This window comes from Lissotriton vulgaris, chromosome 5 (genome assembly GCF_964263255.1).
Source record: "Lissotriton vulgaris chromosome 5, aLisVul1.2, whole genome shotgun sequence".
Lineage (NCBI taxonomy): Eukaryota > Metazoa > Chordata > Amphibia > Caudata > Salamandridae > Lissotriton > Lissotriton vulgaris.
This window is the reverse complement of record NC_141693.1, coordinates 656,742,267-656,762,772: the sequence shown is the minus strand read 5'-3', so window position 1 is coordinate 656,762,772 and position 20,506 is coordinate 656,742,267. Positions and strand designations below refer to the sequence as shown.

The 20,506-nt window shown below is 46.8% G+C and overlaps 1 protein-coding gene across 3 annotated transcripts in view; it reads right to left on the bottom strand.

The window, feature by feature from the left end:
• Nucleotides 1–1,622: 1,622 nt before the first annotated feature.
• The window catches only part of VDAC2 (voltage dependent anion channel 2), a 55,465-nt gene continuing 36,581 nt past the window's right edge, over nt 1,623–20,506 (bottom strand). For all 3 annotated transcript variants that reach the window (XM_086922086.1, XM_086922085.1, XM_086922084.1), the window contains exons 3-9: nt 19,209–19,258; nt 18,138–18,290; nt 18,002–18,054; nt 10,613–10,840; nt 9,600–9,750; nt 9,026–9,083; nt 1,623–2,146 (exon numbers count right to left, since the gene is read on the bottom strand). In XM_086922086.1, the coding sequence (XP_086778212.1) occupies nt 2,055–2,146; nt 9,026–9,083; nt 9,600–9,750; nt 10,613–10,840; nt 18,002–18,054; nt 18,138–18,290; nt 19,209–19,258 (785 nt within the window). In that variant the 3' untranslated portion in view covers nt 1,623–2,054. The remainder of the gene's footprint in view (nt 2,147–9,025; nt 9,084–9,599; nt 9,751–10,612; nt 10,841–18,001; nt 18,055–18,137; nt 18,291–19,208; nt 19,259–20,506) is intronic.

Genomic DNA, 20,506 nt, shown 5'->3' with positions numbered 1-20,506 from the left:
TTTCGCTGCAGGTTTTCCATCTCGGCCTCGAGGCGTCTTTTTTTTCCATTTCGGCAGCATGTTCTGCGTCTAATGGTTTCAGGGACGTTTTTCGACGACTTTGGCTGTTCTTCAGCTCTCGGCGCCGGGGACTCCTTGTCAGAGGATCTGCTGGGCCTGGGTTTTGCTGCAGACGCCAAGGTTTTCGGTGTCAGCGCTTGAGGCTTTCCCCTCGATCTTTCGAAACTCAGGGTCTCTCGGGCCATAGTCTCCTACCTTTCCAGGAGTCTTCGTAATATTGGTCTCTACGACCGTGTAGCCGTCGTCTTCAGCGGCATTGTGGTCCTCTTCGTCTGATCACCCCAGGTCTCAAAGGGACGGTGGCTGGCCCTTGCCCAGCATGCTGTCGTTGGCTACCCTCGGTCTCGCTCGAACTCGCAGTCTTCGGCGTGAAGGCGGAGCAGGCATTGCAATCCTCGCTCTCGTGGTCGACCGGTAGGCAAAGGTTGCAAACCGGGTGCTGGTCCTTCTGCACGTACTTGTGGTGGCAGTTACGGCAGAATTTGAAGGGAGTGTTACCCATATCCTGTGTTCAGGGAGCACAATGAGCGCGCAATCCCAGATGGACGTCGAAGTTCTTGAAGTTCGTTCCTTGTCTTCGATAGTGTGGTCTCCTCTAGTCTCTCCCAATCTTTTCGTGCAAAAATTTCTTCTTTCTCCATAAATGTCTGGTGCCCTTTCGGGAACGATCCAGACCCAAATGCGGAAAAAAAAAAGTCTGAAGATGGAGCCCAAGAGTGTGAGCTTCCGCAGGAAGCATGCAGTCACCAGAAAAATACACCAAAAGGTGGGACGTAGACGCCCACCCGCGCTACGAAAAAACAAAAAAAAAAACAAAGAAAAGACTACGATTCCGGACCCAACCACAAGACCGCGGAATAATGCACAGCATAGTGAATCCAGATTCACAGTGCAAAATGTGTGATTTCCTTACCCCCGCCCTTCCAAACAAGTCACTCATACAACCTCCTGCTCATTCTAATGCTGTATGATGTGCTCCGTGCTACAGGGGGAGTTTACCGTGTACCCAGTTCTCATGTAGAAAATCACATTCATGTTGGAGGGCACTCAAAAACGTGTCCAAAATGTGGAATAAAACGGTCTGAGGTGCACTTAGCATGGGTTTCAGGGGAAAAATCACGTTGAATCCAAAAGCACTTCTTCGGGAAGGAAAAAAAAATACTTTCAAGGCCAACACTAGATGACAGGCGTGTACATAACTGCCCATTTTACAAATCCAAATTAATCTAAAAGGCATGGGTGCTGTCGCTTCTCTTTCTCCCATTAATTACATTCCTAGGCCCAGCGACAGAGGAATACACTTCTGGTCACACCAAATGCCTCGTGAGAACCTGACATTCAACACTTACATTCAATCATTTGTGACAGTTTAGCAAGCTACCCGTTTACAAATGCGCTTTTATACCTCTTTAAGAGAATTAAGAGCAATCTATTATTTGCCACAGTAGCCATCAGAATTCAGATAGTCTGACATTGAATTATACGGCATAGTTATATATTTAAAACAAAAAGAAAGGACCTGTGTTTCTCTGTTCGGGAACCTTAAATAAAGCAGTCACATAACATGTGTAATTTTTTTATTCCTAGGTGGTACATTTGCAGTCTACCAAAAGTATTTTGGACAAAGGTGACATAACAAAATTAGTGTATTTTTTCCAAAACATCCAATGATCTGGTTTGCATCAATATTGGAGACAATAAAATAATGGTGTACACCGTTCAACATTTCAGAAAAGTCCAATCCATTCCTGCGGGCCGGTGCAGTACGAGACATTTAAATAATGGGGAATGGGCAGCCTTTTCCAGGGTCCGATAAACACCAATTCAACTAGAAACAAGCTAACAGGCCATGGTTTAAATACATAAAAATAGAGCTTGTTCTGGTTCCATCCACAGGAGAGAGGCAAACGCTGCGGTCGTGTTTCAAAAAATGCATCGTTAAGGCCAAATTCATCAATTTGCTTTCCTATATGCTTGCTTTAATGGGGGCCCCTTCAAGCCTCCAAATCCAGGCCCAGCCCGACCTTGTGACCTCCGGCATTGAAGTTCTTTCCGTCTACGAGTGCAGAGAGAGTGAGTTTCACACCTGTAAAGCAAAGAGACATCCATTAGAACATCAATCCAAAACTCCCAATGTAGCTAGCAACACTACGCCAGGACTACAGAATACCGAACACTGGGACACTCTATTCAGGCTTACGGTTGGTTTTCAAGCTGCCAACCTGATGACAGGAAGTCTATTGGCCAGATGGACTCGGACACACAAATACAGCTATGCAAGGGAAGGATGATTGCTTATGTGGACACCAAGAGCAACAACCCTTGCAGTGCAGTTTTCTGAGATTTATTCTAGAGGATAACTGAAGAGAAGGAGGGTCTGCCCTTTCCTGTTCGTCAGGTCAGCTGTGCTTGAAGAGGCTGTGGAAATCCTGTAACAGCAGAACGAATGAATGAATGAATGAATGAATAAAATATTAATAGAGCGCACGATGGCCGAGCGGCTTCCTGGCGCTGGGGACCTGGTCAGAACTCAACAGAGGGGACCCAGGGAGAATTAAGAGGGGAATGCCTGAGAGAAAAGAAAGGTTTTAAGGGCTTTGCGGAAGTGAGTGTAGATGGGAATGGAGCGGATGGAAAGAGGAAGGCTATTCCAGAACTGGGGGGCCAGGACTAACAGGATCAGACCCTAGAGTAATTTCCCATGGCCAGGTGAACTCAATACACCAATTCAGGTGCTTGCAAGAAATTCTTCAGAACCAGCACCACCTTGCTCCATGCAGTTCAGTCACTAAACTCTTCCGTGAGATGCCCTGCAGGGGTAAGGGAACGAAAGGATCTATTCACATAAGCAGTTAAACACGTGCAATTTAGGGGTTTATATATGCACTATCGCAAAAAGGAAAGGGCAGAACCTGAAGTATACAAAATGTCTTGTACTAAAAAGGAAGTTCAGAATTATGAACCGAAATGGATCTGACACTATCCTTGGGCCAGGCATCTCAGCTCTTCCAGGATGGAAAGCAGGAAGACCTAGGGCATATTACATAAATGTGTTTGCAGTTCGTGCATTAGACGGCGGCGATCTATGCACAGATATGAATTCAGCAGCCCACATGCCTCGAACGGAATATGCTACTTACCAGTATGCATCTGTTCTTGGCACGTAGGGCTGCTGACATTCATATCGGTGCATAGATCAGCAGCCCACATGCCTCGAACCCGAGTATTCTGCAGACTGTCAACTCTTTAATGCAGCACTTAATTCAGAGAGGCCCAGCGCCTACTGCTATCGGCGCAACACCAGTGATTGCCAATTAAACAGAACCTTGTAGTCCAAAAAGTTGGTAAGTGCCTGTCCAGAAGGGGCAAGCAATGAGTACTGATTCGAGTGATGTATGCGGTTGGAGGGGTGACATATACCTATGAAATGTTATAGGCATCACTTTAAATGGAAACAGAACGGCTACTGTTCTCCCATTAAATGCATTACCGCATTGCTGAGACGTGCAGATGCTCTACATTCTAAATTATAGTGCAGGTACTCCGTACTGAATATTATCTGCCCAGTTAAAGCAATAGTTTACAGGAAGACGTTTGGATTTAATGATCACTCTGGTAAGGTTTTGTAGCATGGAATTTTCATTTTACACTGCCGAGAAGTGGTGCAAGCAGGTGTAAGGTGAGAGGCGATTATGAAAGTGTGTGAGCTTTTTTGAAGAAGAGTTCGTGTTTTTAAACAGTAGGTGTATGGGAGTTCCGGTACTTTGAAAGCAGTTTTAAGATCTTAAAGTTTCTCATTGCTCACATGGGTGTAATTTCTGATGTATGTGTTTCACTTGTTTACGTTGCTTGATTTTGCTAGTGAGAAAGTGTCACTCAGTCGTTGAACGTCAGTCATAATAACATTGAAATTCTGAAAATGTCACACCTACGTAATCTGAAACCTTGGCAGCCATGAAGTGATACCACCTAATCAATGGACAGTACAAGACCATAAAACAGAAAACAGGGGAGGGTGAGTCGGTGACAAATGTTCAGTTAGTCTCTAGATGAAAAGCTGTTACAGAGCATAGTAACAGACTTCCAACTGCAAATTCCTCACATGTTGAATAGCAACCAAAGCAGTACATCTCCTCTGGTGGTGGGTCTGTTGAACAAAATACCCTTTCTGACTGGCCTGGCAATTTAGCTATTAATCAGTTAATATATAGAGAGACACCCACGTAGCAATGGAAGAGGTTAAAAACTGGCATAATATGCACCACGGCCGCAGTAGCAGCCTTTACCCTGGTAACAAGACACAGACCCCCAGGGGATTGCTTTTTTGCAACCAGCCCTCAGATCTTCCGACTTTTCTCCTTCGCACCAAGTTTACCTTGTTGGCTCCACAGAAACTGACAAAGTGGATTATCCCATCTATCAACGTAGAACATAAGGGCTTGTTTTGGGTCAAGACAGTGGAGCAGTTTTTCCTACCTGGAAGGAAGAGTAAGTGCATTGAAAGCCGGCAAGGTGATTGATTGCCCTTTGTGTAAGAGTGTGGCTACCTTGGGCCTGAATGCTGCTTTTGTCCATAGAACTAGTTTGCCAAGAACAAAGTATACCATAGTACCACAAACAAGGCGAGAAGTTCACCCACTCAGCTGCTGATTTGTCAATGAGGAAGACTGTCTTGATGGTTAAAAGGTGAAGAGATTAACGTTGCATAGGCTCAATAGCAGTGAACGACAGTAATACCAAACTAAGGTCCTACTGTATCATCAGAAATTGTGTTTGCAGGAACGTGTGGGTCAAAAACTTTTTTTTAAAAAGTGCACCATAACAGGTGACTTGAAGAACGAAGGTTGATCCAGTAAACTTAGAACGGCCCGAAAAACACACTGTGGTCAGAGCAAGACCTTGCTGGGACAGTGAAAAACAAAACAGAACGCCATATACACTTGCTTGCAATAGTTGATCATGACAGGAGGAATACCAAGCAACAATCATCTTCCTCGCGCACCATCCTGCATATGCAATTTTGGTAGAGGACACCTGAATAACACCAAGCACTTCAGGAGGAAGATTGAATGCCATTAACTGTTGCTGGTCGGAGATGTAGGTGGTCTAAACTCAGGTGCAGGACCTGACCCTGTAGCTTCACCAGGAAGTTCCCCCGAGGGGGCAGCTGGATCATGGGACAAATCAAAAAGACAAATGCTCATGGCATGAAGATCCGGGTAGCACACTCTCCTGGCCCAGTATGGGTCACAATGATGACTTGGACCTAGACCATCTTTTTCAGGACTCTGGGCAGGAGAGGAAGGGACAGAAAGGTATACACACGTCCAGAGCCCCAGTGTGGGCTAAAGGAGTCCCTTGAGGTGTATGCCCTAGGAACACAAACGTGCAGAAGCTTTGATTTTGCACACGCTCTATGGCGGCAAATAGACTGAGCCAGTGTTCTCCTCATTGATGGAAGACACTGTACCACCTCAGTGGGCAACTGCGATCATGATCTGCAAGTAAACATAGGAGTTGGACTAAATCGGTGTTCAAAGATCCTGCCAGGGATGGTGTGATCAGGGATATGCCCTGAGCATTCAACTACTTCTAGAAACAGAGCATCCTGCCACTAGTCCCACCACCCCCTTGTACCGCATATTCTTATTGTCTGCAAGCATCATCCATTAATCTCTAGCTCGCCAGATGAATACCCAAACCATCATTGATTCATCAGTCACAACAGTTTGTTAAAGGTGGGGTAGGGAGAGGGGTCTGAAGCTGGTTCAAATGCAGTCAGGCAGCCACCACTGCAGGTCTTTCGCAGTCTCCTTTGAAATCTGGTTGAGTCTGAAAATTGCCTTGGTGCTAAGCCCAATGAGACTTCACATCCCACTGCAGAGCCTGCATGTGCCACATGGTGTTGCCCAGAAGTAGTACACAGGAGGTAAAGAAGTCTCAGAGATTATCACACAGACCAAGAATGAAGCCTGAATGTCCTGGACTCGACGCAGAGTAATGGCTCGGAAAAGCACTGTATCCCAGATGGACATGATAAATGGGAGCCGCTGTGAATCAGTCAGGTGTGACTTCAGCATACTGATGGAAAAACTCAATGTCAACAGGTCAGCCGTCGTCCGGAGGTGTTTAACAGACATGAGGAGACGCCCCCTTCATTAACAAGTAGTAAAGGTATTGGAAAAACTGGTATTTGCAACCTTCCTAGATAAGCTGCGACCACCCCCCACCAGAGGTGCAATGGTCTAGCCAAAAGGGAGCATTGAACAATGGAAATGATTGTAACTTACCTGAAACTGACGATCGCATCTGTAGAACTGCCAGATGGGGGATGTAAAAAATAAGCGCCCTGCAAGTCAAGCACCACCATCCTCCTGGATCCAAGGCAGATGAGACTTGGGCCAGGCCTTGCAGTGGAGAAGTTTGAAGAGCTAGGATTGGATGAAGGTCTCAGCCCTTCGGTACCAGAAAATAATAGGAGTACCCTCTCAAATGCTCCCTTTGCCAAGAGCCAGAATTTTTTGGGAGAGGTCTTCCAGGAAGTGTTGCTGGTCAGCTGAAACAGACGTAAGGAGCCAGGAACAGCTAAATTTTATGATCTGGAGCATCCAGCGGTTGGACGTTCTGCTCCGCTAATCGGGGAGGGGAAAGTGACTTGCCTGCCTACTGGGCAATCTGGTGCCACTGAGGGTAACAAGGCAGTTTTGATACAACTTATGTATTTGGGGTGGGTGGTGGTAGGGGGGGGGGGGGGGGGGGGGGAGCGTTCCTCTTCCTCTACCATGAAAGGTTTGGGAAGCTTGTGGAGACCCATATTGGCCCCTCTGCTGGTAGCCCTTTCTACAGTCTCAATAGGCAAGAGTGGTCTGGGGCACCTGGCGTATAGGGAGAGCTGAACAGAATGAGCTGTGGCTTTGCTCTTTTTTAAACTTTCTAAGGCAGAGTCTGCCTTTCTTCAAACATACAAGGCCATTCAAATGGCATGTCCGTTAGAGACTGCTGGACGCCTGAAGAGAAGCCTGTGAAGCTCATCCAGGTGTGGCGCCTTAGTACCACCCTGATGCAGACTAGACGTAGCCAAGACAGTCTGACATATTCAAGCCAGGCCTGATGGCATATTTCGCCCCATCCTGATCCTCCAAGAACAGTTTTTGAAATGCAACTCGATCATCCAAAACAGCTGGCAAAACATCTGCCCCTGTCCCACAGGGTGTGCAATACCTGCCCATGAGGAACGATGTATTCACCGATCTCAGGAAAAGGCTGGAGGAAGAATAACATTTTGTGAACGTTTCCTTTCGCTCAGACTTTCCATCCAGGGTAGTTGATGGGGAGGGCATTTGGGTTTAGTTGGCGGATGCCTGCACCACTAAACTCTGGGTGGGTGTTTAAGTAGAAATTCTGGGTCCCCAGGAGAAGTTTAGGATGTCTTGTTACATGCCTACTAACTGTGTGACTTTGCCCAGGTGCCTACTAGCACACGCGTCAATGCCTCACTGAAGAGCAATAGATGTTCTAGGTTTATTTGTGCAGAATTGAGGACACAGTGATTTTGACCTCTGTAGTTGGCAATATAAGGACTACGAATTAAGTCTCACCTGAACACTGTAGCAAATGTGATGGTGTGCTGCCGACGGTTTAGAAGAGGACTGGCCAATGTCTGGGCAGATTTTTAGACCAATGGTGTCTTATAGGCCTTCGAAATGTCCCTCATCTTGACGAGCTTCACCTTGGTCATTATCAGCATGGTGGTGTATAGTCAGTCCTTAGTGAGCACAATCTCAAGGTGGGTTTATTCAGAGTCTGATAAAACTATCATATCCTTGTCCGGAATAGTTAATGTCAGTTCCCACGTTCGAATTCTGGGCAGTGGCGTCAGCCTAGTTACTGGACTTAGATCCAGTGTAGTATGCGCCTATGGTAGGGTTGGGGGTCAGTCGAGGAGCCGGATCCAAATGAGGTACCAGCTTTGGGTGGAGGTCGAGTGGTCTGCACCAGGTGAAGGATCTGCCGGCAGTAATTCAACTGTCATCCATTTCCCCTCTGTGGCACCCAAAGGGATTAGTGTACGGAACCAAACACATTGGCTGTTGTGGCATAGCTGTCCATTGTAGATTGAAATTAGTGAAGGTGTTGGTTCCAGACAGGGAGAAACACTTTGTGGTCAAGTGGAAAAACTAGAGCATTCCAATGTGGTTGGCGAGTCTTGCCCACGGCCAGAATTTAGGAATTGTGATTATTCTAGAATATAATGTAGCTCAAAATCAAGGTTATGGCTACTCCGTCACTAGTATTCAATAGCTAGCGGATTAAATACAAACACCACTACAAAAGGAGTGATTTATTTTGGCATCCAGGATTCTCCATGAGATTAATGGTCTCTGCCTAAACTGTGAAGAGAACCCCTGTGATGGAACTTGGAGGAGAGACTAGGTTAATAGTTGCGCCCTTCCAGCATGTAAGACTAGGCTAGGAAGACAAAGGTTCTGCATGTGGATGAACGCAGATTAAGCATGGAAGGGGGACATTCGAGGGATGCATGTGCAAGGAATGAGAGTGGGAAGGCAAGGTAGGTTTAAGGTGGAAAATAGCTGACAATAATGTGAAAAAAGGGAGAACTTGGGAGTAGGAACTGGATATTGCTTTTCAAATGTGTATGGGATAAGAATTTGTATTGGGGGAAAGAAGCAAATGTTCAAGATTTTCTTTATATATGCAGTGTGAGGCACAACATTTAGGCTCTTTTGTAACAAACTGCTTATACAATATAACTATAAAAAGGGCAGTGCAGAGTTCACCCACAGGAAGACAGTTTGAGTGTACATTTACTGTACTCTGATGAAATATAAGAAATGGGTCCCTCTGCCAACACGTGGGACAGGTGCATAAACTTATTTGAATGATTATACCCAACACAAACTTCAGATCCATGACGCTGCCTGTGACTCGTGTACAAAACACTTACCTGGCCTCAGGGTCTGTGTGTAACCGACACCGACTAGGCTGGAGTTATTTACTTTCACCTGCATGACCATGGAAAAAGAAGTAGATTAAAGAGCAGTGTACACACGGGGAAAGGGGTGCTTTAAGAGGGTTTAGGGCATGAGGAAATGTACTGGGGGTAGGTCAGGACAAGCATACACTGGAGGATTATAGGAGGGAATAAAGGGGCAGCAAACACATAGCAGAAAGGAATCCTCCTCCGTACTGCACAGGAGGCTTAATGCAGAGAGGAGATACACACAAACAAGTATAAAAAAAAAGGATTGGTCCAATTTAATAATTCAAACGTTCCCAAATAATACATTATGGCACAGGCTGCCTTTATAATTTAATGCAACACAGATTCTCAAGTCATTTATCTGGAGCCAAAGGATCATTCGTGAACATTTTGGAGCCCACACTACAATATTTGAAAACTGAAGGAAATCCCACCCTATGTTTATGCCAAAATACTTGTCTCAATGGTAGAACTGCAGAGGGCTTTTTGTAGTGAAGCTACCTATGTCAGTCCTCCCTATTAAGCACATTAGACTCACAGAGACAGTAGCAGACGGATCCAGCTGGTACTTGGCCGCTACTCCAAAGCGAGTAGTGTTGTTGCCTGCTGTCCAGGCTAGGTTGACGGCAGTGTCCAGATTGTCACTCACTTTCTGGTAAATGGAGCCCCCAAACTCAGACCCGTCATTGCTGTGGAAAAAAAGTTTAAGATTAGCAAATCATTTTGTTAGATAAATGAAGAATTGAATTGCATCTATTCTGATTAGAGGGATACATTTGTAGGTCACTGGAGATTGCTAAGTGAATGAATTCAAAGAATTCTAGTCGTTTCCAATACACTTTACACCTTAACTCAGTTACAATATTGAAGTGGATGCCCTTGTAGAATAGTCAAAAAGAAAAGGTTGTTCAAACACTAGGACTGAAAAGCTCACAATGCACCTACTTTAATATTAAATTGTCAAAAACTCAGGCAAGCCCCCCTACTAGTAACAAGGTGAGGGCAAAGATGGACCAACCAACCAAAAACATAAGGCAGTCCAAACGGGAAGTGTTCATCCTCTAACAGGGAGCACCCATCTTTCAAAACGGAGGCAGTCTAAACAGATTTCTACAACAGAAGGAGACAGTTACCAATAAAGCCCAAAAAATACACAGGTTCATTTAATTTGCCCAAGTATTGGGGAGGGAAATATCTGAGCAAAGAGGTCTGTACAGGTTCAAGCTCACGGACTAACCGCACGATTAGTCTAATGCCTGCTGCGGATTTGCCATTACAGAGCAGGCTTATACCAGTCATGGCAACCTTTGCGGTTCCAGACTTGAATGTTTCATCACTGCACAAAATCTGTACACCGCTCGATCTAATCAAGCTGCAAAGTAAAACCGGTCTCTAAAAAAGGACATTATGGCGATTAATGTTCAGAATTTATGGAGCAAAGTCAGTCCGCTCTGCAGTCTAAGACTGTTTCAAAACTCCGATAATAATAGAAAAGTTTAATTTGCTTTTCCTTAGGGCCATCTTTAGAGGGTAAGTCTCACATGAACTTACACAGTGGTGTGCAGCTGGAAATCACCGGTTTTATATCCAACGGAAAAGTTATTCTTGGATAGCTTCGATTTGGCACTATCAAAAGTCATCTGGTATCCAGCTAACCAGCCTTCATAGCCAAAAACAGCAGAACCATGGATTGCAGGGCCAGCAAAATCGAAGTCCACATCACAGCCAAGGTTCACATACTCGCGCTTATAAGCGGTCTTCACCTTTGCGCTCTTCTTCCTGCAATAATAGACATGCCATGAAATAGTGCCTAAATATTCCACAAAATGGTAAATACAAGAAATTACTCATTATGACTTTTATAACATATTAGCCTCTAAATGCGTGCAGGCAAAAATGTAGGCAAAACTAATGTAACCAGGAAGGTTACCTCTTCCAAATATTTTACAAAATACTTCAAACTGAGGTTTCAGCATTTTCGGTCACTAATCTGAAAAGCATCTTTGGAATCTAGACTGTTGAGTTGCATATCACCCACTCAATGGTGTAAAAGGACAGTTATTCAATTGCCACTGCGGGATCATTCAACTGTAGAAAACTATAAAATCATGCTCTAGCTTGTACATGACAATGTGAGAGGAGACAAGTGTTTCCAACATCAAATTTCAGGATTCAATATGTCACATGGCACTATAATCTAACGGGTTGAATGTGATATGGGGGGAGGAGATGGGGGGGGGGCACAAAGTCTTCTGGAACAATAATGCACTTTTTTGATTAGAGTACTCTAGTGCACTTCAAGAGCGAGGAAAGTGTTGCTACAGGAGAACAGCGATTCTTAAAATAAAATGCCAAGTGAATCTGAATTTCATTAAAGATGGGCTGCAGGTGTGACGCACGTTAAACGAAAATATAAAACACAACGCATATAATGTATTCAGTATGCAGCTTACTTGACATTGCCTTACATTGACTAAGTTGCACTTCATGAATGCAGTTCAGCTTTCAAAAGTGCGGTTAATTTTCTGCTTTCAGGGAGCTAATGAAACAGACGACAGACTGGACACTGCTATACCCTAGCTGATGTGGCAATATTTACTTGAACATGAGCAGACTGATGTTTTGTTTTTCTCGTAGTTTTATATAGCGTGATCTTACCAGAGCAGTTTACACGAGCACCAGTTGCGTTACACAAGGACACATTCAGAGGGGCAGGGAGGGGGGCTCTTTTCTAAACTTAACTAGTTTTCTGTAGTACCAAGAAGTTGCATTTCTCAAGAACTGTAGCTAGTGTATGTCCAGGAAACCAACCTATGGAGATTTGCTTTTTGGTGTGCAGGAGTAAGCTTCCTCACTCCCACCACTTTTTTTCTCAAGGAGTTAACCCTTTTTTGTTAGTGTTCTTAATGTACCGGACAGACTCAATTCCTAGCAGTTCTAAATTCCCCTGTGGTGTTCATGCTGCCAGTTGATCGCTTGTGTTGCATTGTGGGCGATAATGGTAACCCCAGTTTCATTACAAGACTGGAGGCTACCAGTATGCATTATTCCTTTAATGCCGCTCCATGCAGCACTTGAATGATCATTACAGCATAAAACAAAAGCAATCTAGAATATAACATCCACACAGCATGAGGAGGACCTGAACTGAACAATCTTTCTCTTTAAAAGGTTTAACTTGTTCCCTACTTTGTTAAACGAGGATCGACTATACAGCAACAATGTAACATTTTACAACTGGGTAAATCCTACAGGAACTGTGCCACTGAGTATTGTTAATGCCTCAATATAAATAAACTAAGCTTTCAACAAAAACTTTCAAATGCCAAGATGATCACCATTACACGCAAATAAATCATTTTCTAAATATTTTGTTTACCAATTGATGTTTTTTTAATTAAGAAAAAAGATCCCACCAGATTAGGATAGGCGGGTGGGATGTTTGCCTCTTTATCTTTAATGAAATTCATATTCTCTTGTCATTTTATTGGGAGAATCACTTTCATTACAAGACCAGAGGCGATCTGCTAGAAATGGGAGTCTCTAGTTGGCAGAAGTAGGTACCTTTGTCCAAGTAGGGACCCTGCTCTCTCGTCGATTGAGGGATTTACACTACTAAAATAACCCCATCTCACCCCCTTGGTAGCTTGGCACGGGCAAACAGGCTTATCTCAGAGCCAGTGTGCAAAGCATTTGCACATAACCCATAGTAATACAGTGGCAACACTACAAAAGGACATCACACAAGTTTAGAAAAATATCCAATATTTGTATATATCCCAAACAAGACCAAAACTACAAAAATCCAACATACCAACATACAGTACTTAAAAATATGCACTTTGCAATAATAACTTTAAAAATGCAGTTCCGGGGGCGTGGCCAAGATGGCGGAGTGAGTGGTCGCTCTCCTCGCGATCTCCTCCGAGCCCGGGCCCCTAAACGACTTCATTTGCCCTGATCTCCCCCCTCGCCGCTAACTACTGGCGGCGGAAGGGGTAGGGGACCCCGGAGCTTCATCCCGAGGCGCTTGAGGAGCTGGCGTGTTTGGCGAGCCCCGGACACAGGGCTGGCGTGGGCCTGAGCTCCGGCCGGAAGTGGGTCCAAACCGGCGTTGCGGAGCGGATCGAGCTTGGTGGAGGCTGTGGAGGAGGAGACCCGTCTGCACCGGAGTGGGGTCTCGGCCGGACCCAGCTGATGTCTCCGCGGGCTCCGGTTTGCAGACACCAGGATTGAGGGTGATCGGCGCGGGGAGAGAGGCCGGTCCAGGAGACTGTGCGGAGCCAGGTGAGGAGCCGCGAGGAAAGCTCTGAGTGGCGCTGGGCTGCGCCCCCGTCCTGCCTGGCTGGGAGGCTGAATTGGCGGCGGTCCCCCCCCCCTCGGCAGCCCGGCGGAAGACGAGCGCTTGTGCGCAGAGAGTGACCCGACGGGAGCGGGATACGTCCCTACTTGCGGTGGCGCAGTTGGCCTGCGCGAGGCCCCGGCTTCCCCCGCGCTAGGCCTGGTGCGACAAGGCTGGAGCTCCCTAGTGGGCGGGAGGATTGTTGCGGTTGCCGGAGACCGGACCCGGTCGGACGGTCCGGGGGGCGGGGGGGGGGGGACTGGAGCGGAGGCCGCCTTGACCGGAGTGGAGCACTTGGGCAGCTGGCAGAGACGGGTGGCGAGTCGGCCGGCAGCGGTGGTGAGAGGGCCCAGGAAGAGGTCAGGACTCACTCCCCCTGCCCTGATACCCCCGATGGGAGTGTGAAGTGAGCGAGTGGCCCTTCGGCGGGGGAACTGATATGACGACACGGCCGCAACTTGTGAGCCCTATGCCGCTGATAGTGCCGGGCCTAGTGGTGGACGTGAGGCAGATCTACCGGCCATCCCTTGTTATTGACTGAAGGGGGTTGCAGGCCTGTGGGCAGGACCTACTAGGAGGCTGGTCAGGCCGAAGATTGGATCACGACGGGGGGCCCTGGTGAGAAGTGCGTGTGGACCCTGAAACGCGCTGCTCACGAACGGCGAAGCGCTGCTCCTGGCCGCTCTGAGTGGGAGTGGATGGCGTCGGAGTGGTCTTGAGGAGGCAGATGGGGCACGGAGCCGGCTTGGAGTGCCCGGAGGGGTCGCCTTGCTCCAGGTGGACAGCTTTACGCTCGCGGCTTCTAGCTGGAGTGGGTCTAGCTTTCGGGGCGGATCTCCTGGGGAACAATCGGCGCGGGAGTGCCTAATTGGTGAGCATCGGCATACGCAAGTAGGAGGCCCAGGACAGTTGGTTGGGTCGACTGGCCGGCAGCCTGGTGGGGTGGCAGACGTCGACGTCCTTGGTGGAACCTGGAGAGCTCTGTCTGTCGCTCAAGATGGCTGGTAACAAGGGAAACAAGAAAGGGGATCGTACCCTGCCGGATATGCTAAGCAGGGGCGCTGCAAGGCAGGACAGGGGGCAGCACTCCCCGGGACAGTCGAGCAGCTCTCAGGGGGCGAGTGGAGGGGAGCCGCCAGTCACCAGGTCCTTTCTGGAATCGCTCTTCGGCACTCTTCGAGAGGACTTCCAGGCGCTAAAGCAGGAGGTGGCGGGAGAGGTGCGTGAGGTACGGAGGGAGGTTGACGGCCTGGGGGAGCGGGTGGCCTCTGGAGGAGGCAGGACATGCTCAGGCCGAAGAACTCGCACAGCTTCAGCAGGAGGCGATTAGACTTCACGACCAGCAAATCGATCTTCAGTCGCATGTGGAGGACCTTGAGAACCGTTCCCGGAGGAACAACATCCGGGTCCGGAGTGTTCCTCTTGCAGAGGAGGGGGAGAACGCGGCGGACTATCTGCAAGACCTATTTAGATACGTTTTGGAAGAGCCAACCGACTTCCTTATCAGGATTGATCGAGCGCACAGGGTGGGCCCACGACGCAGATCGCCGGCGCCCCCTCCCGACCTCCTAGCCTACCTGCCGGACTACCCCTTAATAGAAAGAATCCTCCGGGTAGCTCGAACCAAACCTTCTTTGGAGTTCAGGGGCCACCGCGTGTCACTCTTCCAGGATCTTTCGATGGTCACTCTACAGGAGCGCAAGTCCTTTAAAATTGCCACTGATTTCTTACGAGAGCATGGTACTCAGTACTCTTGGGGACATCCGTTCCGTCTTATTTTTCGCTGGAATGGCACACTACAACAGCTACGTTCCCTCCAGGACACTTGTGCAGTGTTGGGCATCACGATTCAGAAAGGGGGGTGGTGATGAACAGAGTGTCTGAATTAAGCAGACCACTCTTACCCAGTCCAAAGATCAGGGCTTGATCCATCACCGTTATTTATCTCACTGCACCATCCCAGCTCAGAACCTGGCTATATGCAAATCAGTCTGTCCCTGGCCCAGTGCATCATGGGAACAGGGCAGACTAAACTACCAAGCCAATTATTCACCAGAAAGGAGACAAGCTACCGGGGACCGGTTTCTGGCAATTCAGCCGTCTTTGGCCCGGCTTGCTTGAATCCGGATGGTGCAGTGAGAAAGGGACTTATGTCTGAGTATACCCTGCCACACCTATAGTGGCCAAAAACCGATTCAGAAAGGGGGGTGGTCCCCGGAAGCTTGTTTCCTTCCCAGTGAAAACAGTTATGGGAATGAGGTTGCATTCCTCTACCTGTGCCTTGTTACAAATAACAACCCTACTTAAACTAATCCTCACTAATAGGATTGTAAAAATAGACATCCTTCAGATCCTACTGAACTCATTTTGTCCTCAGCAACATGCCTCTTGAAAATTGGATCCCTGCCGTCGGCCGCTGAACATTCGGAGCACTACCTGGCTCCCGCACTGCGCCGAAATAACGGCCGCAGTAAAAACCACAAAAGGATCCCATAGCATGTTAGAAAAACAGAACTTACATAAATAAGACCAAAACAACCAAAATCCTTTGAGTAGAATTGGAGTGATTTAAGTTTAACGTTTACATTTAGAAATAGTGCCAAGAAACACAAAGCACTATTGGAGATATCTGGGCTCGATGGACCAGGACTAAGTCAAGTTCAAACAGACCATGACAGAGTGTGACCCAGTTACAAGCATCCAGTTAGGCCCACTGAAGAGTACCTTAAATCCTGGTTGTGGAACGTTGTGTGGATCTACGACAAAGATGCATTGCGTTGGTTCCGAGAAGCGCAGGCGCTCCGGTGTGAGGTCCAGTAGCATAGGCTCCAGTGTGAGGTCCTGTAGCATAGACTATCCAGTTGACGGGGCTTACGATTCACAGCGGAGTTGATGTGTCCGTTCTGGTGAGCGATGAAGCTGCGTTGTAGAGTTTTGGCATAATAGTGGAGGCTGCCAGTACCAGAGGTGCGAGAATATGAGCTGGGGAAAGAGTCGTGCAGTGGCGGCTCCGAAGGCAATGAGTCCGTCCCAAGATGTGGGTTGTGGCGGCAATTTGAATCTTTCGCAGCGTGTCCATCCACGCAGCAGCTCAGCCGAGAAGCTGTGTCTATTTCGCTTGCAAGCACCTTCGGCCCACTTCCAAGGGTCTAGGACTGGGGTAGCACCACTTGGCAGGATAGACTCACAGATGGCAGAGTCCAGATGCAGGGGTTGGAAGCCGGTTATGCCCCTGAGGCTTCAGATCAGGTCAGCCAGCTACCCACTGGAGTCACTGGGTTCTGGGTTGAAGAGATGCAGGGCCAGACCGTATCTTCCTGCCCTGGCTCCAGACTCACTACGGGAGGGGGGAATGCAGCCATTTTGTGTAGACACAGTTTATTCAGGTGTAGGTGAGGCTGTGTCCAGTTCAACCAGTACTATCCTCCCAGAGATAGCCCACTGAGACATCTAAGCTCCGACTGTCTGACTGTCAAGGAGGCAATACACATGGCCCAACTATACACAGTCATGTTGTCAGACAGGCTACAGGCACCAAATGGCTAAAGCAAGTTAAGGCCAACTTTCTAAAAGTGGCATTTTCGCAATTTCAATTTAAAATTAGACTTAATCATAACATTAGAATTTCAATTGGGAGTCCAGAGACACCAGACGTGAAGGGTTTGTCGCTTCCCAATAGGAAATTACACTTCCTAAAAGTACATGTCCCGCCTTTTATATACATTGCACCCTGCTCTCTGGTATACCAGGCCCTACCTTAGGGTTGATATATGTATAAAATAGAAAGGTTGGGGGCTGGCAAAAGGCTTATTTTGCCTGGGCGACATGGCAGAGTAAACTGCACACGCAGGCTCCGCTTTGGCAGGCTTGGACATGGTTAAAGGGCTACTTAAGTGGGTGGCACAATCAGTGCTGCAGACCTACTAGCAGCATTTAATTTACAGGCCCTGGGTACACATATTACCAATTTACTAGGGGCTTAAGGAAATTAAATGGCACTTTACTACTGCTAACCAGTGCTTGAGTCCTAATACCAGCACAAAAAAAGTCATAACAGTAGAGGCGGAAAGCAAAAAGTGTGGGGGGGCGGGGGAGAAGAGGCTGTTGGGTCTAACCCCTCCCTATTAAAAAAATTATATTTGCATGGTTCAACGTTAACGTACAAGGCAGATGGACAATTAGTTCACCTGGAGAAGGGGGAAAAACTAGTGAATATCAGTGATGAGAAGGAAAGAAAAAAAAATCACCCTAAAAACAAATGGAAGTTAATCTAATAGACATTATTCATCCACTCTTGCATCTAAAATGTGTGAAGAGGGATAGGCCTGCTACATACAGCAATACATCTATTGAAGAACATAAGAAAAACTAAAAATGAAGGTACCAGCATTCCAGTAGCTTCAAAGGATGATCAAGAGGTTTGGAAATTTAGGACATAACTCAAAACAATTATATTGTGGGTCACACTGATGAACTGCAACCAGGACAGCTCAAATTGTGATCATCATATGTAGGTACGGAAACAATAAGTAGTTGGCAAAGGTGCTGCATCAAAACTTGTGCCAACAGTTAACAAAAAAAACCCCAAACAAACTTACCCAGTATTTGGGGAGAAGGTAGTATCGAACGTGAGCTTCAAACCTTTGGCAATCTGTGAAATGATAGAGGCAGACCTTAGAGAAAAGGTTTCTACTATGCATAGACAAAAGAATGGTTAGAGCAAATATGTGTTACCTGGTCCTCAATTGTGATCTCAGTGCCCAACGTGTTGTCGGTATTCCACTTCTCAGTGAAGGTCAGGCCATACTCCGCCCATTTGTACTTTGTTTCCAAGCTTCCATTAACTTTCCCAGTATCGGTGTTTGAAGAGCCAGATGTTGAAAATTCCTAACAAGAATCAAAAGCATGTTTAATGCACTTCCAATACAGAGAAGCTAGGACAGGAGCTGTACATTGATCACGACAAGTCCTCGACAGCCGCCCCACTAACAACCACCTCTACTCCTTGCAAAGTAAATGCATCCCAGCTACCAAGTCGAACATTTCCACTGCAGTTTATGGCATGTACTTCACGGCCCCCATAAGAACCATATAGCAGGAGTCCCCTACCTTAAATTGCTTGGCCCAAGAACAGCCTCCAATGTCAAGTAGAAGGCAGCCACCTTCTATGCACTAAGTCACAGCAGTCACCACATTATGGCCTTAAGAGCATCGTAGTAAAGTTAATGCAAAAACACAGCAGCTACTTTGCAACACTCTGCTGAGGACTTTGGGAAATGTGAAGGGTGTCCAGCACCCACCAACTATGCTGATTAGGGGGTGTTAAGAGGTGAGAAAAGGGATCAAAGCAGCTCTGAGGACCTAGTCCAGAGTGATGCTGTGTTGACCTAATCCAGAGTGAGATTCTGTGTACAAGTCACTGCCCCAATTCATATCTTTCCGACTAGAATAGCTATTAGATTGCCATCTGTGCCTACTCCTTTTAGTCAAAATGTATAAATTCACCTGACTAATGTTTTGGTACCTACCAGTAAGTTTAGTGTTCGCTCTAGCACCTCTAATGTCTTGGGGCTCAAATACATTGCTGACATGATGTCGTTTTTGCCGTGTCCCAAATTTTATTTCATCATCGTAAGGAAATGACCCCCCCCCCCCCCCCCAACAGCCCAAACCATAATTAGTGCTTTAAATAAAATCCATCAACAGCTAGCTGGAAGAGGCTTGCACGTTTATAATAATTAATTTATTCGTTTATAGAAGCATTATAGTTACACCGCATTGATGAAACACAGAAAAAAAACTCACCACTCCACTCGCAGACTTGGTCTTCACGTCTAACTTCACCAGTCCAAAACCTACAGAACACAGACCAGATTACGGACAATACTTCGGGGAAAGACTGACAACACATGTATCAAGCCAAGTCCAAAGTGCCTTCGAGATACTGACCGACACAGCACAAACGCAAGCACTTTATATGATGTCTTGTCTGCTTCTTAAAAGAATATGGATTGAACTGTCCACTGGACTACTGTTTGTCAGTGAGCTATGTAGCCCTCCTACTGCTTCTCAATACCCCCCATGTGGGATGCAGAGTTGCCACAGACTAGTTTTGAATCACAGGTCTCATTCTAGCAAGGTAAGTATAAATGAGTCCGATTTTGTATATTCAAATGTAATGAGCACCTAACAGAAGATATGCAAGAAACAATCTGTTTGAGACGTATACATTCTGTGAACAAAGCCTGTAAGGATTTGGATCAAAAGTGCATGTGCAAAACAAGCATTTGCAATGCAATAGGTCTCGCATTAGGAAAGTGTGAGCTATTGGCATTGTAAATGACAATTTTTATGTGTTGGCTTTGAAAATATATAAATTAGTAACATGGTTATCCACAAAGCCAATAGCTTACACTTTCCTAATGTGAGTCCTATTGGCTATGGCAATGCTTGTTGGTAGCAAGCAAAGATAGTGATCTGGTGGTGCCCCCGAGTGATGTGGTGGTGTTGACCGGCGTGCAGCAGTGTGCGGCGTGCAGCAGTGCGCGGCGTGGGGGGAAAAAATGCACTTAGAAAGAGTGGGGGGGAACAGGAGCCGACAAAAGAGTGGGGGGAAAAAAGCTCAAGCAGACAAGAGTGGGGGGAAAAAAGCTCAAGCAGACAAGAGTGGGGGGAAAAAAGCTCAAGCAGACAAGAGTGGGGGGAAAAAAGCTCAAGCAGACAAAAGAGTGGGGGGGAAAAAAGCTCAAGCAGACAAAAGAGTGGGGAAAGAAATGCACGATCAGACGAAAAAAGCACGAGTTAGAAGAAAGTAAAATGTGAGCCACAGAAAAGACAGGAAATAAGTAAAGAGCCATGTAGGAAAAAAAAAAGCTCTGCATTTCTGTGGTAGGGGCAGGAGAGTGCATTTCTTTCAAGTCTGATGGGGGGGGGGGGGGGGGGGGGGGGGGGGAGCGGCAGCCTTTGAAGTCTGATGCCAAGGCACAGACAAATCGTGGGGAGTGGTGTGGCTGGTTATGTGCACGCGCATAGCTCACATGAACTGTACGCGACTTGCAGCTAGGTACTTTTCTTTTCAGCTTACTATATTCTATAAAAATCTA